General features: G+C 38.4%; 1 protein-coding gene across 1 annotated transcript in view; it reads left to right on the top strand.

Annotated features, from left to right (window-relative positions):
- Window positions 1-16,055, top strand: part of LOC119030801 (ryanodine receptor 1-like) — a 49,623-nt gene that overhangs the window by 19,449 nt on the left and 14,119 nt on the right. The window contains exons 53-86 of the mRNA XM_037118670.1: window positions 35-125; window positions 238-378; window positions 466-629; window positions 728-806; window positions 1,032-1,121; window positions 1,220-1,360; window positions 1,443-1,520; window positions 1,610-1,685; window positions 1,776-1,899; window positions 2,253-2,368; window positions 2,463-2,530; window positions 2,619-2,740; window positions 2,888-2,937; window positions 3,120-3,180; window positions 3,699-3,825; window positions 3,935-4,046; window positions 4,140-4,221; window positions 4,327-4,457; window positions 4,548-4,868; window positions 4,958-5,198; window positions 5,329-5,416; window positions 5,511-5,603; window positions 9,125-9,295; window positions 9,421-9,480; window positions 9,591-9,725; window positions 11,327-11,439; window positions 11,553-11,649; window positions 11,741-11,850; window positions 11,960-12,011; window positions 12,109-12,201; window positions 14,852-14,951; window positions 15,058-15,137; window positions 15,220-15,296; window positions 15,408-15,481. Of these exons, the coding sequence (XP_036974565.1) occupies window positions 35-125; window positions 238-378; window positions 466-629; window positions 728-806; window positions 1,032-1,121; window positions 1,220-1,360; window positions 1,443-1,520; window positions 1,610-1,685; window positions 1,776-1,899; window positions 2,253-2,368; window positions 2,463-2,530; window positions 2,619-2,740; window positions 2,888-2,937; window positions 3,120-3,180; window positions 3,699-3,825; window positions 3,935-4,046; window positions 4,140-4,221; window positions 4,327-4,457; window positions 4,548-4,868; window positions 4,958-5,198; window positions 5,329-5,416; window positions 5,511-5,603; window positions 9,125-9,295; window positions 9,421-9,480; window positions 9,591-9,725; window positions 11,327-11,439; window positions 11,553-11,649; window positions 11,741-11,850; window positions 11,960-12,011; window positions 12,109-12,201; window positions 14,852-14,951; window positions 15,058-15,137; window positions 15,220-15,296; window positions 15,408-15,481 (3,758 nt within the window). The remainder of the gene's footprint in view (window positions 1-34; window positions 126-237; window positions 379-465; window positions 630-727; window positions 807-1,031; window positions 1,122-1,219; window positions 1,361-1,442; window positions 1,521-1,609; window positions 1,686-1,775; window positions 1,900-2,252; window positions 2,369-2,462; window positions 2,531-2,618; window positions 2,741-2,887; window positions 2,938-3,119; window positions 3,181-3,698; window positions 3,826-3,934; window positions 4,047-4,139; window positions 4,222-4,326; window positions 4,458-4,547; window positions 4,869-4,957; window positions 5,199-5,328; window positions 5,417-5,510; window positions 5,604-9,124; window positions 9,296-9,420; window positions 9,481-9,590; window positions 9,726-11,326; window positions 11,440-11,552; window positions 11,650-11,740; window positions 11,851-11,959; window positions 12,012-12,108; window positions 12,202-14,851; window positions 14,952-15,057; window positions 15,138-15,219; window positions 15,297-15,407; window positions 15,482-16,055) is intronic.

Genomic DNA, 16,055 nt, shown 5'->3' with positions numbered 1-16,055 from the left:
TACTGCCAGGGTCATAATTTTATCTTTCTTTCAGACATCTACGTCCATCCATGCTTCAGCACCTTCTGAGACGGCTGGTGTTTGATGTGCCTATTCTCAATGAGTATGCCAAAATGCCACTGAAGGTAAGGGAACCTTTCACTCTTTTAAAAATATTTAACAAAATATCCCTTTGCTTTCACATGTTCTCATGGTATTAATGTTGTACTTTCAATTGAACCTTTTTGCATCCTGCAGCTTTTGACCAATCACTATGAGCGCTGTTGGAAATATTATTGCCTCCCTAATGGATGGGCCAACTTTGGAGTGGCATCAGAAGAAGAGCTGCATCTGACCCGCAAACTGTTTTGGGGAATCTTTGAATCACTGGCACACAAGGTGGAGTCACTGCACAGTCAATTTTTCGTTTTCAGTACATTAGATGGTACGTGGACATGTTGTAACAACTTGTCATTGTGTTTCTAGAAATTTGATGCTGAGATTTTCAAAATTTCAATGCCATGCATCTGCGCCATTGCTGGAGCCATTCCTCCTGACTATGTAGACGCCAGCTACTCCTCAAAAACAGAGAAAAAGGCTTCAGTAGATGCAGAAGGAAACTTTGATCCTAAACCAGTAGAGACCACAAAGTGAGAGGATATTGGTCATTAGGTCTTTGAAGACATAAAATAATTGCTGTAAAATAATTGAATGCTAACTGTGCTGTTGATTCTTCCTCCAACCACAGCACTATCATTCCTGAGAGGCTCGATCCCTTCATCAACAAATATGCTGAATATACACATGATAGATGGGCCTTCGAAAAGGTAAAACCTTGTGTTTCACTCATTTTAATCACTCATAATATTCTGATACCATTCTTCAGCTAATTCAGGAGCGACATGCCTTGTTGGTTTATTCAGAACAGCCTGTGCTAGAAAGTATAGGATTTATAATATCAAATGGATACAGGCTTAGCGCAAGTAAGAAGGAAGCCATTGGATTTTTGTGAGCATGAATAACAGCAATAAAACATGTTGTGTTTGTTTCAGATCCAGAATAACTGGTCATATGGTGAGGCGCTGGATGAAAATGCAAAAACCCATCCCATGCTCAGGCCCTACAAAACCTTCTCAGAGAAGGTAGGTTCATAGTCACACTTTGCACTGAATCTTCATGTACATACCTTAAGTACCTCAAGTTCCCGCCTCTGATCACTCTGACATTCTTTTTCTGGCAGGACAAAGAGATCTACCGTTGGCCAATTAAAGAGTCAATCAAAGCCATGATCGCATGGGAGTGGAATCTCGATAAAGCTAGAGATGATGAAGAGTCAGACAAGAAGAAGACAGCATCACGTAAAATCTCACAGACTGCACAGGTATAGAGCAGTTTGATGAATGCACTAATACTTAAAATGTTTTTTACTGTGTAGCATATAATGATAACTCCTTCTGTTCTAGGCAACCTATGACCCAAGCCATGGCTACAGTCCACAGCCCATTGATATCACACACATGGCTCTTTCAAGAGATCTGCACGTATGTAAAAATAGTAAATATTTGAACTTTCTGTGCAATAATCTGAGCATCTGATCAATATTAAGAGTTTCATATATGTCTGTTCATAGTCTATGGCAGAGCAACTGGCAGAAAATTACCATAATACCTGGGGGCGGAAGAAAAAGATGGAGCTGCAGGCAAAAGGTAGGACCTATTTTCTATAGAGAGGGGGACCTGAACAAAGATTTGATTTTGTTTACATCAAGAGTTTTGACTGTTCTTCTGTTTGTGTAGGAGGTGGAACACATCCCCTGCTGGTGCCCTATGACACTCTGACGGCAAAAGAAAAGGCACGAGACAGAGAGAAAGCTCATGAGCTGCTCAAGTTCCTGCAGCTTAATGGATATGCTGTTACAAGGTAATAATACAGTGGAACAATTTATATATTTCACATTCAGCAGGGAGTTAATTTTTTCCATTTAATCTGCATACATAGTTTCTGATTAATGCATTCATGTAGATGTACCATTCTGTTGCAGTACCAAATCATAGCAATGCTCAAAAATTCAAAAGATATTGTTTATAAAGACAAACCAACAGATAGCAAGCAAATTATTTTTAGTTTGAGGTAAAGCTTTCTGCTTATGATCATAGACCCTTGACTATAAAGGAACCAATTTTGAACTTGTATTACTTTTTGAACGTTGCTCTCTGAAATTGTGTTTTATGATTTGCAAGTACAAAATTCAAAGAGTTACACTCTGCTCTTAGGGGCCTGAAAGATATGGAGTCTGATATCTCATCCATCGAGAAGAGATTTGCATATGGTTTCCTGCAGAAGCTGTTGAAATGGATGGAAATTGCACAGGAGTTCATCGCTCATCTTGGTACTGTGGGGCATGAACAACAAATACTTTGACATCTGATAGACCTGTGTTGTTCTCAGCATTATTGTGATACCATCATATTTTTGCAATACAGAGGCTGTGGTAAGCAGTGGCCGAGTGGAAAAGTCTCCTCATGAGCAGGAAATAAAGTTCTTTGCAAAGGTGAGACTGTTGTGTAAAGCTAGATCACAATTTTGAAGACCTAACTTGTCCTCATTGCTATACTAAATGTAAAAACTCTGCCTCTCAGATCTTGATGCCTCTAATCAACCAGTATTTCAAAAATCACTGCCTCTACTTCTTGTCGACACCCGCAAAAGTTCTTGGTAGTGGTGGGCATTCTTCAAATAAGGAGAAGGAGATGATTGCTAGGTGATCCTTTTTCTTATTCACATGTAACACACGCAGATGTTATGTTTTATATTCTTTTCATTTATCTCTTTACCCATTTTATCAGTGTTTTCCTTTTCTTTTTCTTGCTTTTTCCTTTCCTTTCCTTCCCTTTGCTTTGCATCTTAGTATCTTCTGTAAAATGTCTGCCCTGGTGAGACACAGAGTTTCTCTCTTTGGTAAGATACCAGTTTCTTTCTGAATCTTTTCCCTCTTTTCTGTTTTTCTCGTATGTGGCTGTATTATATTGTCATCCAGGTTAGAGCAAGTGCAACTGCATTTGTTTCCTATTCGTATACAATATGTGATGACTGAATTCTCAAAAAGATCTCATAACAGCCTAACTTTATTGTACATGCAGGCACGGATGCTCCAGCAATTGTTAACTGTCTTCACATCTTGGCACGCTCATTGGATGCAAGGTTTAGTTTTTTTTTTTAATTGTCTCACCAGTATGTATCTCATATTTTAAACCTGGGCCTAATTTCTAGATTCCAGTAGATTGTCGCAGCTGGCAGCCTTAAATGGGCTGCAATAGCAACTTAATTCTTGGGGGCAACTGCACCAGTGAAAGTACTGACTCACAGGGATTGTTTTTGCCACTGAAAGGCTGAGAAGTTTCACTATGGACAGGATCACCACAGAGATATATGATTTTGTAAAGAGTAAACTTCTTTTCAATGAAACTAGAGCCATTATATTACAACCAGACTACACTGAAAAAGATATTTTACCTTACAAAACAGTGGAGTTGCTGTACTACTGCTGTCTTAATTGGTTAGTTCATGTGAGTTATTGTGTGTCCTCGGACTATTATTCATTCAAAGCAAAACTGACTGTAACACAAAATGACTTACAATCTCCCAGGTTTAAAATTAGCAGAATTACTCTTGAAGATGAAAATGTTTTTCCTTCTAATCTTTCTTATTTGCTTTATTAGGACAGTGATGAAGTCAGGGCCTGAGATTGTGAAAGCGGGGCTGCGGTCATTCTTTGAGAGTGCTGCTGATGATATAGAGAAGATGGTAGAGAACCTCAAACTGGGCAAAGTATCTAAAGGCAATCAGGTAAAAGGAAACCATATTTTAATAAAAATTTGCTGTCCTTGACTTTTGCTAATTATCTGACTTTATCTGTTAAACATCTGAACTTATTCTGAGTCATGATCCTTTGTAGCAAGTGAAAGGAGTGTCGCAGAACATTAACTACACAACCATTGCACTGCTCCCAGTGCTTACCTCCCTGTTTGATCACGTTGCTCAGCACCAGTTTGGAGATGATGTCATACGTGAGTACTTTCACATCAGTACTATTTCTGATTTTCCATGTTGTTTATATATGAATTCATCTTGACATTGCTGTACCTGTTGCTTGCACGCAGTGGATGACCTACAGATGTCATGCTATCGCATCATGTGCAGCATCTACTCCCTGGGGACTGTCAAGAATCCACATGTTGAGAGGTAACTTGTAAGATGCACACATTACAATAATTACAAGTTACATTACAAGTAATTTAGAAGTAGATACTTTGGAGAATTTTATGCACATCTCCTCAACATTTACAGGCAAAGGCCCGCTCTCGGAGAGTGTTTGGCTCACCTTGCAGCAGCTATGCCAGTGGCTTACTTAGAGCCCCATCTGAATGAATTCAATGCTTTCTCTGTCTACACCACAAAGACACCCAGGGAGAGAGCCAGTGAGTGCATTACTCTTTTTTTCTGATTTGTTTTCTGCCAGACAAAATCTTATTTCTGACTTTCCAATAATTCTTCTATGAATATCAAAGTCTTGGGCCTTCCCAATGAGGTCCAGGAACTATGTCCAGACATCCCAGAGCTGGATGCTCTGCTAAAGGAGATTGGGGACTTGGCAGAATCTGGGGCTCGTTACACTGAAATGCCTCACGTGATTGAAATCACTTTGCCCATGCTGTGTAACTACTTGCCCCGCTGGTGGGAGAGAGGACTTGAGAACTTCCCTGAGATGGAGAGCCGCCTCTGCACTGATGTCACATCAGAACATCTCAATCAGCTGCTGGGCAGCATCATGAAAATTGTGGTCAACAACCTGGGTATTGATGAGGCCTCCTGGATGAAGAGGTTGGCTGGTGAGCACTGTTTTAAACTCTTTTTCCTCAGAGTTCACTCAGTTGTGGTTTTGTACAGGTAAGATGACTATATTTGTTTTCCCTCTTAGTGTTCTCACAGCCCATTGTCAGCCGAGCAAAGCCAGAAATGCTCAAGTCCCACTTTATCCCTACAATGGAGAAGCTGAAAAAACGCACTTCAAAGGTGGTGGCTGAAGAGGACCATTTGCGAATGGAGGGGAAATCAGAGGGGGATGAGGAGGACGGCACTATACGTGATGAGTTTGCTGTCCTCTGCAGAGACTTGTATGCCCTGTATCCTCTGCTTATTCGATATGTGGACAACAACAGGTACAATACATTTATAAGATTTGAATCCTAACTGGTTCTGATAGAATTCCAACACTATGCACTCATCTTTTCATAAATTGTTCATTAGGCAAGCTTGTTGAGAGGCTTAAAGTAATTTGTGCTGCTGCAGGGCAAGGTGGCTGACATGCCCAGACCCTGATGCAGAGGAGCTCTTCCGAATGGTTGGAGAGGTCTTTATTTTCTGGTCCAAATCTCATGTGAGTTAATTTGGCCTTTGAATGCATCTATTTATAGTGGCTCACATCCTTTACTGTAGATCATGTATCCTGTTTCTCTCTCGCTCTATTGTAGAACTTCAAGCGAGAGGAGCAGAATTTCGTGGTGATGAATGAGATCAATAACATGTCATTCCTCACTGCTGACAGCAAGAGCAAGATGAGCAAGGTGAGTTAATGAAAGGCAGAACCAGTACTGCAGCAGGACTGGTGTCGATTTCAAATCAGGCATATTGTGTAACAACTGTGTGTGTTCCTTTCTGGTGCCCTTATTTTTATCAAGATTTTTTCAGACTTGGACATTTTACCGTCCATTTATAAATGGTCATGTATTCAAAATATTGTACGACTGACTATAGTCCATCAAAGAAATCTAAAACATAAAGGCACTTACGCATCACATACAGAATTTTAAAAGTTTCTGTTAGTTTGTGATTTTGTTTGTGTTCTGTTTTTAATGCTCTTGTTTAGTGGGCTTGGTAAAAAATAGCAAAGTCTTCTATTACTTTGGAGGGTTGATTGTAATTGGCAAATTTAAAAACGATAGCAGCTGTGTTAACAATATTCTCTCTTTGGCTGTCCTTTGTCCTCTTCTTTTGGTTTGCGGCTGGGTTTCCAGGGCGGGGACTCAGAGGTTAGACTTTGTTCCTGCACGACCGCTGTGCTGACCGCATGGCACCTCACTTTGGGGGAGCTTTTCATCAACCCCTCCAGCACACTGGCACATCTGATCCACATACACCCACAAAGTCACATGCACACTAGTGTACTCATGCACTTGTGCACCCAGACACACACAGGAACACACACATTCCATTCAGAGAGACATAACCAGAGACAACTATTTCAGTGACTGCTTTTCTGTACATGTGGCTCTATCTGCTGAGTCATGAATACTTTGCAGTCGTTAATGAGTGGAACAAAACTCACTTGAGAATTTGTCATTGCTATAAATATAGAGTTATTTATATTAATAGAATATGTAAATCCTAGCCAGAAGTTTCTTCAAAGGAGCGACAGATGGAGACTGTCTCCACTTTCACTGAAGCTCTGCACTTGTGATCTGACACACATTCTTAGGTTGGATCACTCCATGTCTAACACAAAACTACTGATTTATGCCTACATACTCTAGTTTTTAGCTAGTGTAAAGTTATACATAAGGGACAACTGCAGTTGATATGCACTAGGAGGACATTCACATTATTCTCATAAAGGATCATTGGACAAAAGGGCAGGGCCCATCTCCGGGCCATTCCCAGTCCTGCCAGTGTGTGAGGGGGGGAGTCTGGAGGCGCTTGATGAAAGTACTCAGCTGTAGAGTTGGGCTCATGGCACTGGGCTTTACACCAAGCCCAAGGTGGCAGTGAAAGCACAGTGCCATCATCCTGTCACTGAGTTTGCTCTTTTTTGAACATAGTTGAGTTGGAGTCTTCTAGTATGTCTTTTGTTTCTTTTTGTTGAAGGATGGTTGACCCGTAGCGTTTGTAATGCAGCTTTTTGCCACTAGGGGATGATGTTAGTCTTCTCTGTGCTCTTTCTTCTCTCCTCTCTGGAAATATCATTTCACACCATCATTTAGTTTCCTTTACACTCCCTAGTGTCCACACTAACACAAGATTTGATGCTTAACATCACTGAAGTAAATTTCTGGTTCCCTCTTTAGAATGTGCTCAAAGTGACCATGTACCTAACCCACACATTAATTCACTCTTTTGACCTAAATTATTCCCCAAAATGCTTTGCACTCTGTTTCCTCTAAACTAGTCCTCCATAACACACTTGCATCTGGCTCTGAACTGAAGCAGCAGCAGTGGCTTATGTACATCTGGCAGTGTTAGTGTTTGTTATATAAACATATAATATGATAACATTTCTGCATTCAGATATTTATAAAAATAAAAATCACAAGACCTGTAATATATTTAGTTGAGTCATGTATTTACATTATCCCAAATGTTTCCATCACCATTTAATCCAAGAGAAATACATTGAATGCATTTAATTTTATTGCTTGTCGCTATGACCTCTGGGAGAGAGTCACAGAGTGACGACAGAAGTTGGCAAACATGACTAAACGTAATGTGAACAACTCTAATGGTCCCATGCTAGTTAGCGTTTTTGTTTTGTTTGATGAAAGAACCCCGTTGGCCTAAATAACATAATCTGCATTTTTACTATTCCTCTGGGATAAACTTAATTGTACCTGTCAGACAATGACATCCTAACAAATACCTATAATGAGTTTGCCGTTTCTTTTTCCAACTTAGTGGACCTGTCTGAGTGTTTCTGGTCCCAGGAAATTGATTAGAAGACCTACCTACAAAATCTAGCTGTTACTTTTCACAAGGCGAGGTAAAAGTTTAGACATTTTTTTAAGGCCACTATAATCAACACCATAATCTTTGGATTAAGTGGTCATATTAGGTGCCTCTAGAACTTCCTGTGAGTAATATGTGTATGAGAAGTATCAGTATCACTAATCAATACAGTCCCCAATTTAGATTTTCTTGATTGATGTTCTAAAATAGCCTCCTATTCTTTTGTGTTAGTTGACGTTAGTAGTTGTAAAATCCTGTTATCTACACTTTTATGGTTCAAGTAGAACGATCGTGTGACTTATTCATTCAGCATGTATTTAATAGACTAAACATTCATATTACGAATGTAATTCATTTATATTTTAAGCCCTCACATACATTTGCACATCTTGGAGGACTCCAGAAAGAGCAGATGACAGAAGGACTGAACTCTGACCGAAACAGAACATGAGTTCAAGAGGCGAGCACAGGGACATATCCCATAGACAGCTTGTTTTACAGTAGTTGTGTGATTTTAACAGCCTGCTGTTAATCTTCCTAACTCTAATTTCAAGAGTTTTGGTCTGTAACATCATCTAACATTTTAATCTTTCACCAAGTTGTTACGAAATTCAATTCACATTTAGAGGAAAAAACAAAACAAAAACGTCTGAGTCTGTTTTAGCCATTTATCCTGTCAAAGGAATGCTGGATGGGTTGTTACTTGGATGAAAAATGTTTTCTGTTTGCATGTTTTGCAAATGCAATGTCAGTGATTTACTCTCTTATGAGACCCTTTCCTTTCAGCTTCCCAGCTATATCCCCACTTTGCCCCCACATTTTCACTATTCCCTCTACTTACCAGTCTGAGCTCAGAGAGACAATAATTTTATATCTGGGGAGAAACAGTAAAATAGAAATCCAAATATAAGCACTTTATTCACAGTAGCATGTTTGATAAGAACCCCCATAGAAAGTCTCCATCAACATGGAGAGATGTACTGTTACTGCATAATAAACAATCTGCAGTCAGTCGTTATTCAAAGGTAGGACGACGTTAAACTGTCAGTACGTAAAAAATCATCAAGGTTTGTTATGGGTTTTGATGACTGCTGACTGTGTTGACAAACTCATCTTATGTTTACTGTATATTGATGTGATATTTGGGTCTAAACTAGCAACAGTTGTATTATCTTTCTATGTGCTGTTGGAGTCATTCCTAGCATTATTTGAAAGAATGTGTAATTAGTAATGAGGGCTTATATCCATGGAAGTGACTCTGTGGTATTGAATCAAGGCTGTCGTGTTTGATGCAAAGCAGTTTTGTCATTCCTGTGACATTTTATGAAATACTGTGAATGCTTTGTGCTATATTGTACTTTTTTCTCAGGGTGGAGGCTCAGATACCGAACGCACAAAGAAGAAGAGGCGGGGAGATCGCTACTCTGTGCAGACTTCACTTATTGTGGCTGCCTTGAAAAAGATGCTCCCCATAGGTCTCAACATGTGCTCTCCCGCAGATCAGGAGCTTATCAACTTGGCCAAGATCAGATACTCTTTGGTATTTTTTTAATGACTCTAGTAAACATCTATTGTCTAATATAATACAGTAACCATTCCATAATAGTTTTACCTCTCAAACCATTCTTCGGGAGATAATGGTGGACTAAACTTTTTACTTTACAGAGAGACACTGATGAAGAAGTAAGAGAGTTCCTGCAGAACAACCTTCATCTCCAGGGCAAGGTATAATTCCTGGACTGGCTAATAGTGTAATAGTGTTGTACCTTACAGTATTTGACACAGTGGAAATGGATTTGTAGTGACTGAGCTCCTTATCCCTGTGTTGCGGAAAGGTGGACAACCCATCCATGCGCTGGCAGATGGCCCTTTACAAGGAGATGGCAGGAAAGGCTGAAGATGCTGATGCTCCAGTGAAAGTTGTCAAGAGAGTGCAGGAAGTATCTGCTGTACTCTACCACCTGGAGCTTGTGAGTGGCCAGTCTCAACCACATTCACTGTAGTAGATCCATGTAGTTTGATAAATCTATCAATTTGTTAATTGGACTTTCTACAATCTGATAGCATGAAATATAATTCAAAGAAAAGAGAGTAGTCCTAGCTATCTGAACCAAACTAAGCTTTTGTGACCGGTTGTTTTTTTTAACAGCAGCATATAATATGTAAATCATATGTACACTGTAAAAATGATTAGGCTGGGTAAACTTAAAATATTGAGTTCAATTGCTGCCTTAAAAACATAAGTAAACTCAACTTTGAGAACAGCTTTATTTCAACTCAGGATGGGAAGTCATACAAGTTGCTAAATCAATGATCATTTGTTGTTTGAACTTGATACTCTGAGATGAAATAACTTACTATGTTACATAATGCATTGAGAAAACTTACTCTTTCTTGTCAAAGAAACCTACAATTATATGTTATTTCAACTCACATGATTCATTTATACTAGTTGTAAACTCATACATTTTTATTGTTTGAACTTGATACTCCAAGTTGAAATAACTTACTACATTACATAACGCATTGAGAAAACTAATTTTTTCTTGCCATAGAAACCTACAATTATATGTTATTTCAACTCACACAAGTCATTTATACTAGTTGTTAACTCATACATTTTTATTGTTAGAACTTGATACTCCAAGGTGAAATAACTTACTACATTACATAATGCATTGAGAAAACTTACTTTTTCTTGTCAAAGAAACCTACAATTATATGTTATTTCAACTCACACGATTCATTTATACTAGTTGTTAACTCATACATTTTTATTGTCTGAACTTGATACTCCAAGTTGAAGTAACTTACTACATTACATAATGCATTGAGAAAACTATTTTTTTCTTGTCAAAGAAACCTACAATTATATGTTATTTCAAATCACACAAGTCATTTATACTAGTTGTTAACTCATACATTTTTATTGTTTGAACTTGATACCCCGAGTTGAAATAACTTTCTATGTTACCTCATGCATTGAGAAAACTTACTTTTTCTTGTCCCCGAGTTGAAATAACTTTCTATGTTACCTCATGCATTGAGAAAACTTACTTTTTCTTGTCAAAGAAACCTACAATTATATGTTATTTCAACTCACACAATTCAATGATCATTTGTTGTTTGAACTTGATACTCCAAGTTGAAATAACTTACTACATTACATAATGCATTGAGAAAACTTACTCTTTCTTGTCAAAGAAACCTACAATTATATGTTGTTTCAACTCACATGATTCATTTATGCTAGTTGTTAACTCATCCATTTTTATTGTTTGAACTTGATACTCCAAGTTGAAATAACTTACTACATTACATAATGCATTGAGAAAACTTACTTTTTCTTGTCAAAGAAACCTACAATTATATGTTATTTCAACTCACACAAGTCATTTATACTAGTTTGAAATTTCACAATTCATTATATAAATTACAAGTAAATGATAGAAACAAGTTATGATAACTTATTGTAGCATTTTTTACAGTGTAATTTTTCCCGATGTACATTCAGAAGTTAGCATAAGAACACTTTTGGCCACACTATGAATGTCTACCTTCTCTGGTATAGACGGAGCACCCATTTAAATCCAAGAAGATGGTGTGGCACAAACTGTTGTCGAAGCAGAGGCGCAGGGCTGTAGTTGCTTGCTTTAGGATGACGCCACTGTACAACATCCCAAGGTGAGAAAGCTGTCAGAGCTTACATGTGTAATATGGGCTGTTCACTAAAAAACTACGACAGATGTTCGAAAATGCAAACACAAGATCATTCTGTTTTGTCTTTTGTGTTACAGGCACAGAGCTTCCAACATGTTCCTGGAAGGATACAAACGCAACTGGCTTCACACTGAGGGTTATTCATTTGAAGACAGAATGATAGATGACTTATCTGTGAGTGTCATCTCACATCTACTTCATCTGAAGTTTTTGTTTTTTATTTTTCTGTGACATTGCTCACACTTCCTCTCAATCTGAAATTCAGAAAGCAATGGAGCAAGAGGAAGGAGATGAAGAAGAGGAAAAGGAAACAAAGCCGGATCCCCTGCACCAGCTTATTCTGCATTTCAGTCGTACTGCTTTAACAGAAAAGAGGTTAGACAGGTCCTCACTGGTACAACCACACTAATGTTAGAAATGTGGTGTTCACACAGGGCAACGTGTCTTTTCTTGTTTACTGTTGTCTTCTCTCTTCCCAATTCAGTAAACTCGATACAGATCATCTTTATATGGCATATGCTGACATTATGGCAAAGGTGAGTCATTGGATGTTGGCTACAAGTTGAGGTTTGTTCTGTGAAAAATGTACTTTAAAAAGCTCATAATTTTTCCCTTTCCTCTGATATTTTTTAGAGTTGCCATATTGGTGAGGAAGAAGAAGGGGGAGAGGAAATGGTGGAAAATGCTGAGGATGAGCTGCCCTTTGAGGTGCGACAGTCAGAACTGGTAATGGGCGACCAGGGGCTAGGGACCAGGAACACAGAGGAGCGGTAGCTCTCAATGCATTGAGTGACCTCATCATCGGAACATTACCTCACAACCACATCTCTCTCTTTGTCTCAGTACCTCTCTCTGTTGTGTCTGTGCTCTGTCTCTTCTGTTTCTATGTTGTGCTTCATTCATTGTGAGTTGCTTCATTTAGAAAACTCAAAGCTCCAATCCAGATTTTTTTTTTTAATTGTATTAGTTAACATATGAGTTAATTCCAAAAAACCTTTCTTAAAATGAATAAACCCCGTTTGATTAATATCAGCATGAACAATAAAAGATGTGATTTTTGGAAAAAAAAAAAAAAAAGAGATATCTTTTCAAAACAACCTTTTGACTGATATTCCATGGAATGAACTTCAAAAACAAAAACAAAAAAAAAACCTCTTTTTCAAATCCCATAACAATTCGAGAGAAAAGGCTTTGGAACTTCTCTGACAAGCACTCCAAGACCTGTTTCTATTCCTATATTTTTTTGTGCATTGATTCTGGATTGGGTCTAATTAGCCTGAATTAACCTAATGTAATTTAACATCAACAACAATAATAACAGTGATCAAAACACACTAATTTTAACTCACTTTTTAAAAACAATTATCAACTCAGCTTAATGGATGCTATAAGGCACAATCAAAGCAATGCCTAAGACTAATGCAGCCTGTGACACCACACTATCTGTTCCTCTGGAGTGGACTGGCAAGGTTTTTATACTTTATGGTTATTCTGAAAGGCAACACCAGCTGCCAGCATGCACGCCTTTACTGCATTCCTTGTATCAGGTTTTATTAGACTCACACACTGCACTCATTGATACACCCAGTGCTAACTTCACTGTTTGAAGCAACAAGAGCTGAACTATTAAGAAACACCAGTGAGATATTTGTTTGTTTGACCATAAACCTTGTGCTTTGTCCACGCGTGTTGTCGCTTTAAACTACTAAAAAATATAAATGGATTTCAACAAATGCCTTCATGTGAGGGCTTATGTCAAACTGGGGAGTTAGACATGCTAAAAGACTGCACAAAAATTTTAGACATTAGAAATGTCATTTAAAAAATCAAAGCTCTATTGGAAATGTCAGTGAATGTGATTTAACACAAAGTCATTGACTAGTGATGTCATTCCTCCCAGTTTATATAGCTGTCCCATTTGTCTTTCTCTCTGTCACTTTCTCCATTGCTCCATGTAATCCCTCTCACCCTCATAACACCGGTCTTTATTAACTGAATGCTACTGATCAATGTGCCCTTCCCCCACTCACATAGCATACTGACAGACTACAGTGAAAGCCAGTATAGAACAACGTTTAAAGTTATATATTCATACACATAGTCAGAGTTTTAAAAGTCTGTTCACACACATTGTATAATGCATTGTTCATTATCAGGTTTCACTAGAAAGTCAGGACTGCAGTGTTAGTTGTAGGTCCAGCCACGCCGACACATAGTGGGTAGAGCATGGCCAGGCATATGTGGGTGGGTGGGAGGGGGGTGGAGTGTGGGATGTTTGGGAGGGAGGGAGGGAGGGGTGGCAGGGTGGGGAGGTTGTTTGGGTCAGGATGTGGGTTGCTACAAGTTGATTTGTGATGTGGCTGATCAGAGGAATGTTAGTTTGTCCTCTGGATTCAGAGATATTCATTTATGACTGCCATTGTTATTTTATAAAAGACAATTCATTCTTAGTTGATTTCCATGTGCAGTAGCACAAGCAGAAATGTATTTTGCGTGAATATTTCAAACCATTTCTCAAGGCAAAGGCACAATACTGTGAGATGCCAAAGAAATATCTCTGATACAGTGGGATTGCAGCTCTTGTCCAAAGTATCTTATTTGCAGGGATACTGAAATCAAGACACTTTGGTAAACTGTATGGCTAAAATGTTAAGCCAGTGGGGCTGTTTCCTGTAGTCTAACGCTTGCTTCACCCAGCAAACGTGAAGAAGTAGTGTAACAACTCCATGACTAATAAAGTGGGGTGAAAGAATGTGTGCAAGAGGCAGACAGGTGTCTAAATAGACTGCAATAACAAAAATGGCTGTGAAAGGACAACATAACTGCACATTAAAGAGAAAATAAAGTAAGAAAATCTTACTTTACTAAACTTAATTTATTTAAAACTTAACAATGAATAGGTATTTTCTCTTGAAAGATTTTTTCATGTATATACACTATGTGTGAAGAATGGAAGGTAAGTGGATTAGACATTGATAAGGTGAAAAGTTAGGGACTTGAGTGAAAGGAGAGTGAATGTGGATTGAAATTGAGAATATGAATCAATAGAATGGACAAACCTTTTTATATATATACATTAGGCTTGCTTTACTGGCCCAGACTCTTCCTCATTTTTACCTGGTTCAATAAGTCACTAGTTTGGAACTAGTAGTTACCAAGATCTAAGGAGGGATTTCATGTAGAGATTTATAGGTACAGATTTACAAGTATTTTTTTATGATATTTATTTATAGGTAGTTGGCACAACCCAATCCTGGTGTATTGAAGTCTGCCACTGAATACTTGAACCCGACTGAGTCCATTCTATCTATTTAAATTCTCTGTCTCTGACAAACATAACAGCGACAAATGCTCATAATGTTTGCATCCGCTGCAGGAAAAAGAAATGGAGAAACAAAGGCTCTTGTACCAGCAGTCTAGACTTCATAATCGTGGTGCTGCAGAAATGGTCCTGCAAATGATCAGTGCCTGCAAAGGTAGTTTGGCTCCCCATCTTCAGTCAACACTTTCTGCCTTCAACCCTACCTGCACTTTGATTGAGTTTGTTCTTGCTAACTTTACGGCTTCAATTTTTTCATACAGGTGAAACTGGCCCAATGGTGACTACAACCCTCAAGCTAGGTATCTCTATCTTGAACGGTGGAAACAGTGAGGTCCAAAGGGTATGTGTTCTGAACAAAAACCTTTACGTGGTTACCTTTTAAAGTAACACTTTTAATTGATTATATTCTCATCCTTCAACAGAAAATGCTGGAGTATTTGAGGGATAAGAAGGATGTTGGCTTCTTTCTGAGTGTGCAAGCATTGATGCAGACATGCTGGTCAGTTTTCAATACTGTACATGAATTCAATTTTTTTCATTTGAATTGTAAAATAACTTAATTCAAAGAGTGGGGAGTGCACATTTTAAAATATTTGTATTTTCTCTGCAGTGTCCTGGACCTAAATGCTTTTGAGAGGCAGAACAAGGCAGAGGGACTGGGCATGGTCTCAGAGGAAGGCACCAGTAAGTCTCTGTACTCATGCAATGCAGTAATTGTTTAATGTCATCCCGTATTAGATTAGCTCCATTATTTGAGGCCACACATTACACTGTTAAATACTCCACCTCACTCATCTCATTACACAATATGGCACACATTTGTCTGAATTTTCTGGTGACTGCTTTGCTGTTCGTTGTGTGCCATCACACAGTAAACACATTCATAGTAGATCCGAAGGGTTTGTCGAAATATTGTGCAGACAGTTCAACAGATCAAAAGTCAGTGACTACTAAATGTTGACATTCATTGTACCACAACTTTCAAGAGATGTGTGTGTATTCCCTTGACTTTAGTACTGTGTGCGTCCAGAAAATCCCAAGTAGGTTCATTCTGTGTGTATGTAGATTAGAGTCAAGTCATCACATATGCTGTGGAGGGGTAATTATGGAGTGGACAGCTCTGTTCTGTCCAGTATCAGATTTTACAGTGTAGTGAGTCAGAATAGTCAAAAGTCAATGGTCAAGTGCTTTTTATTAGAAATGGTAAGTAAGGTATTTGCCTCATCACCATAACATAGAGAATCAATTAATCAATTAA

Source organism: Acanthopagrus latus, chromosome 13 (genome assembly GCF_904848185.1).
Source record: "Acanthopagrus latus isolate v.2019 chromosome 13, fAcaLat1.1, whole genome shotgun sequence".
Classification (NCBI taxonomy): domain Eukaryota; kingdom Metazoa; phylum Chordata; class Actinopteri; order Spariformes; family Sparidae; genus Acanthopagrus; species Acanthopagrus latus.
Note: the sequence above shows the minus strand (reverse complement) of the source record. Positions and strands in the feature narration are given on the sequence as shown.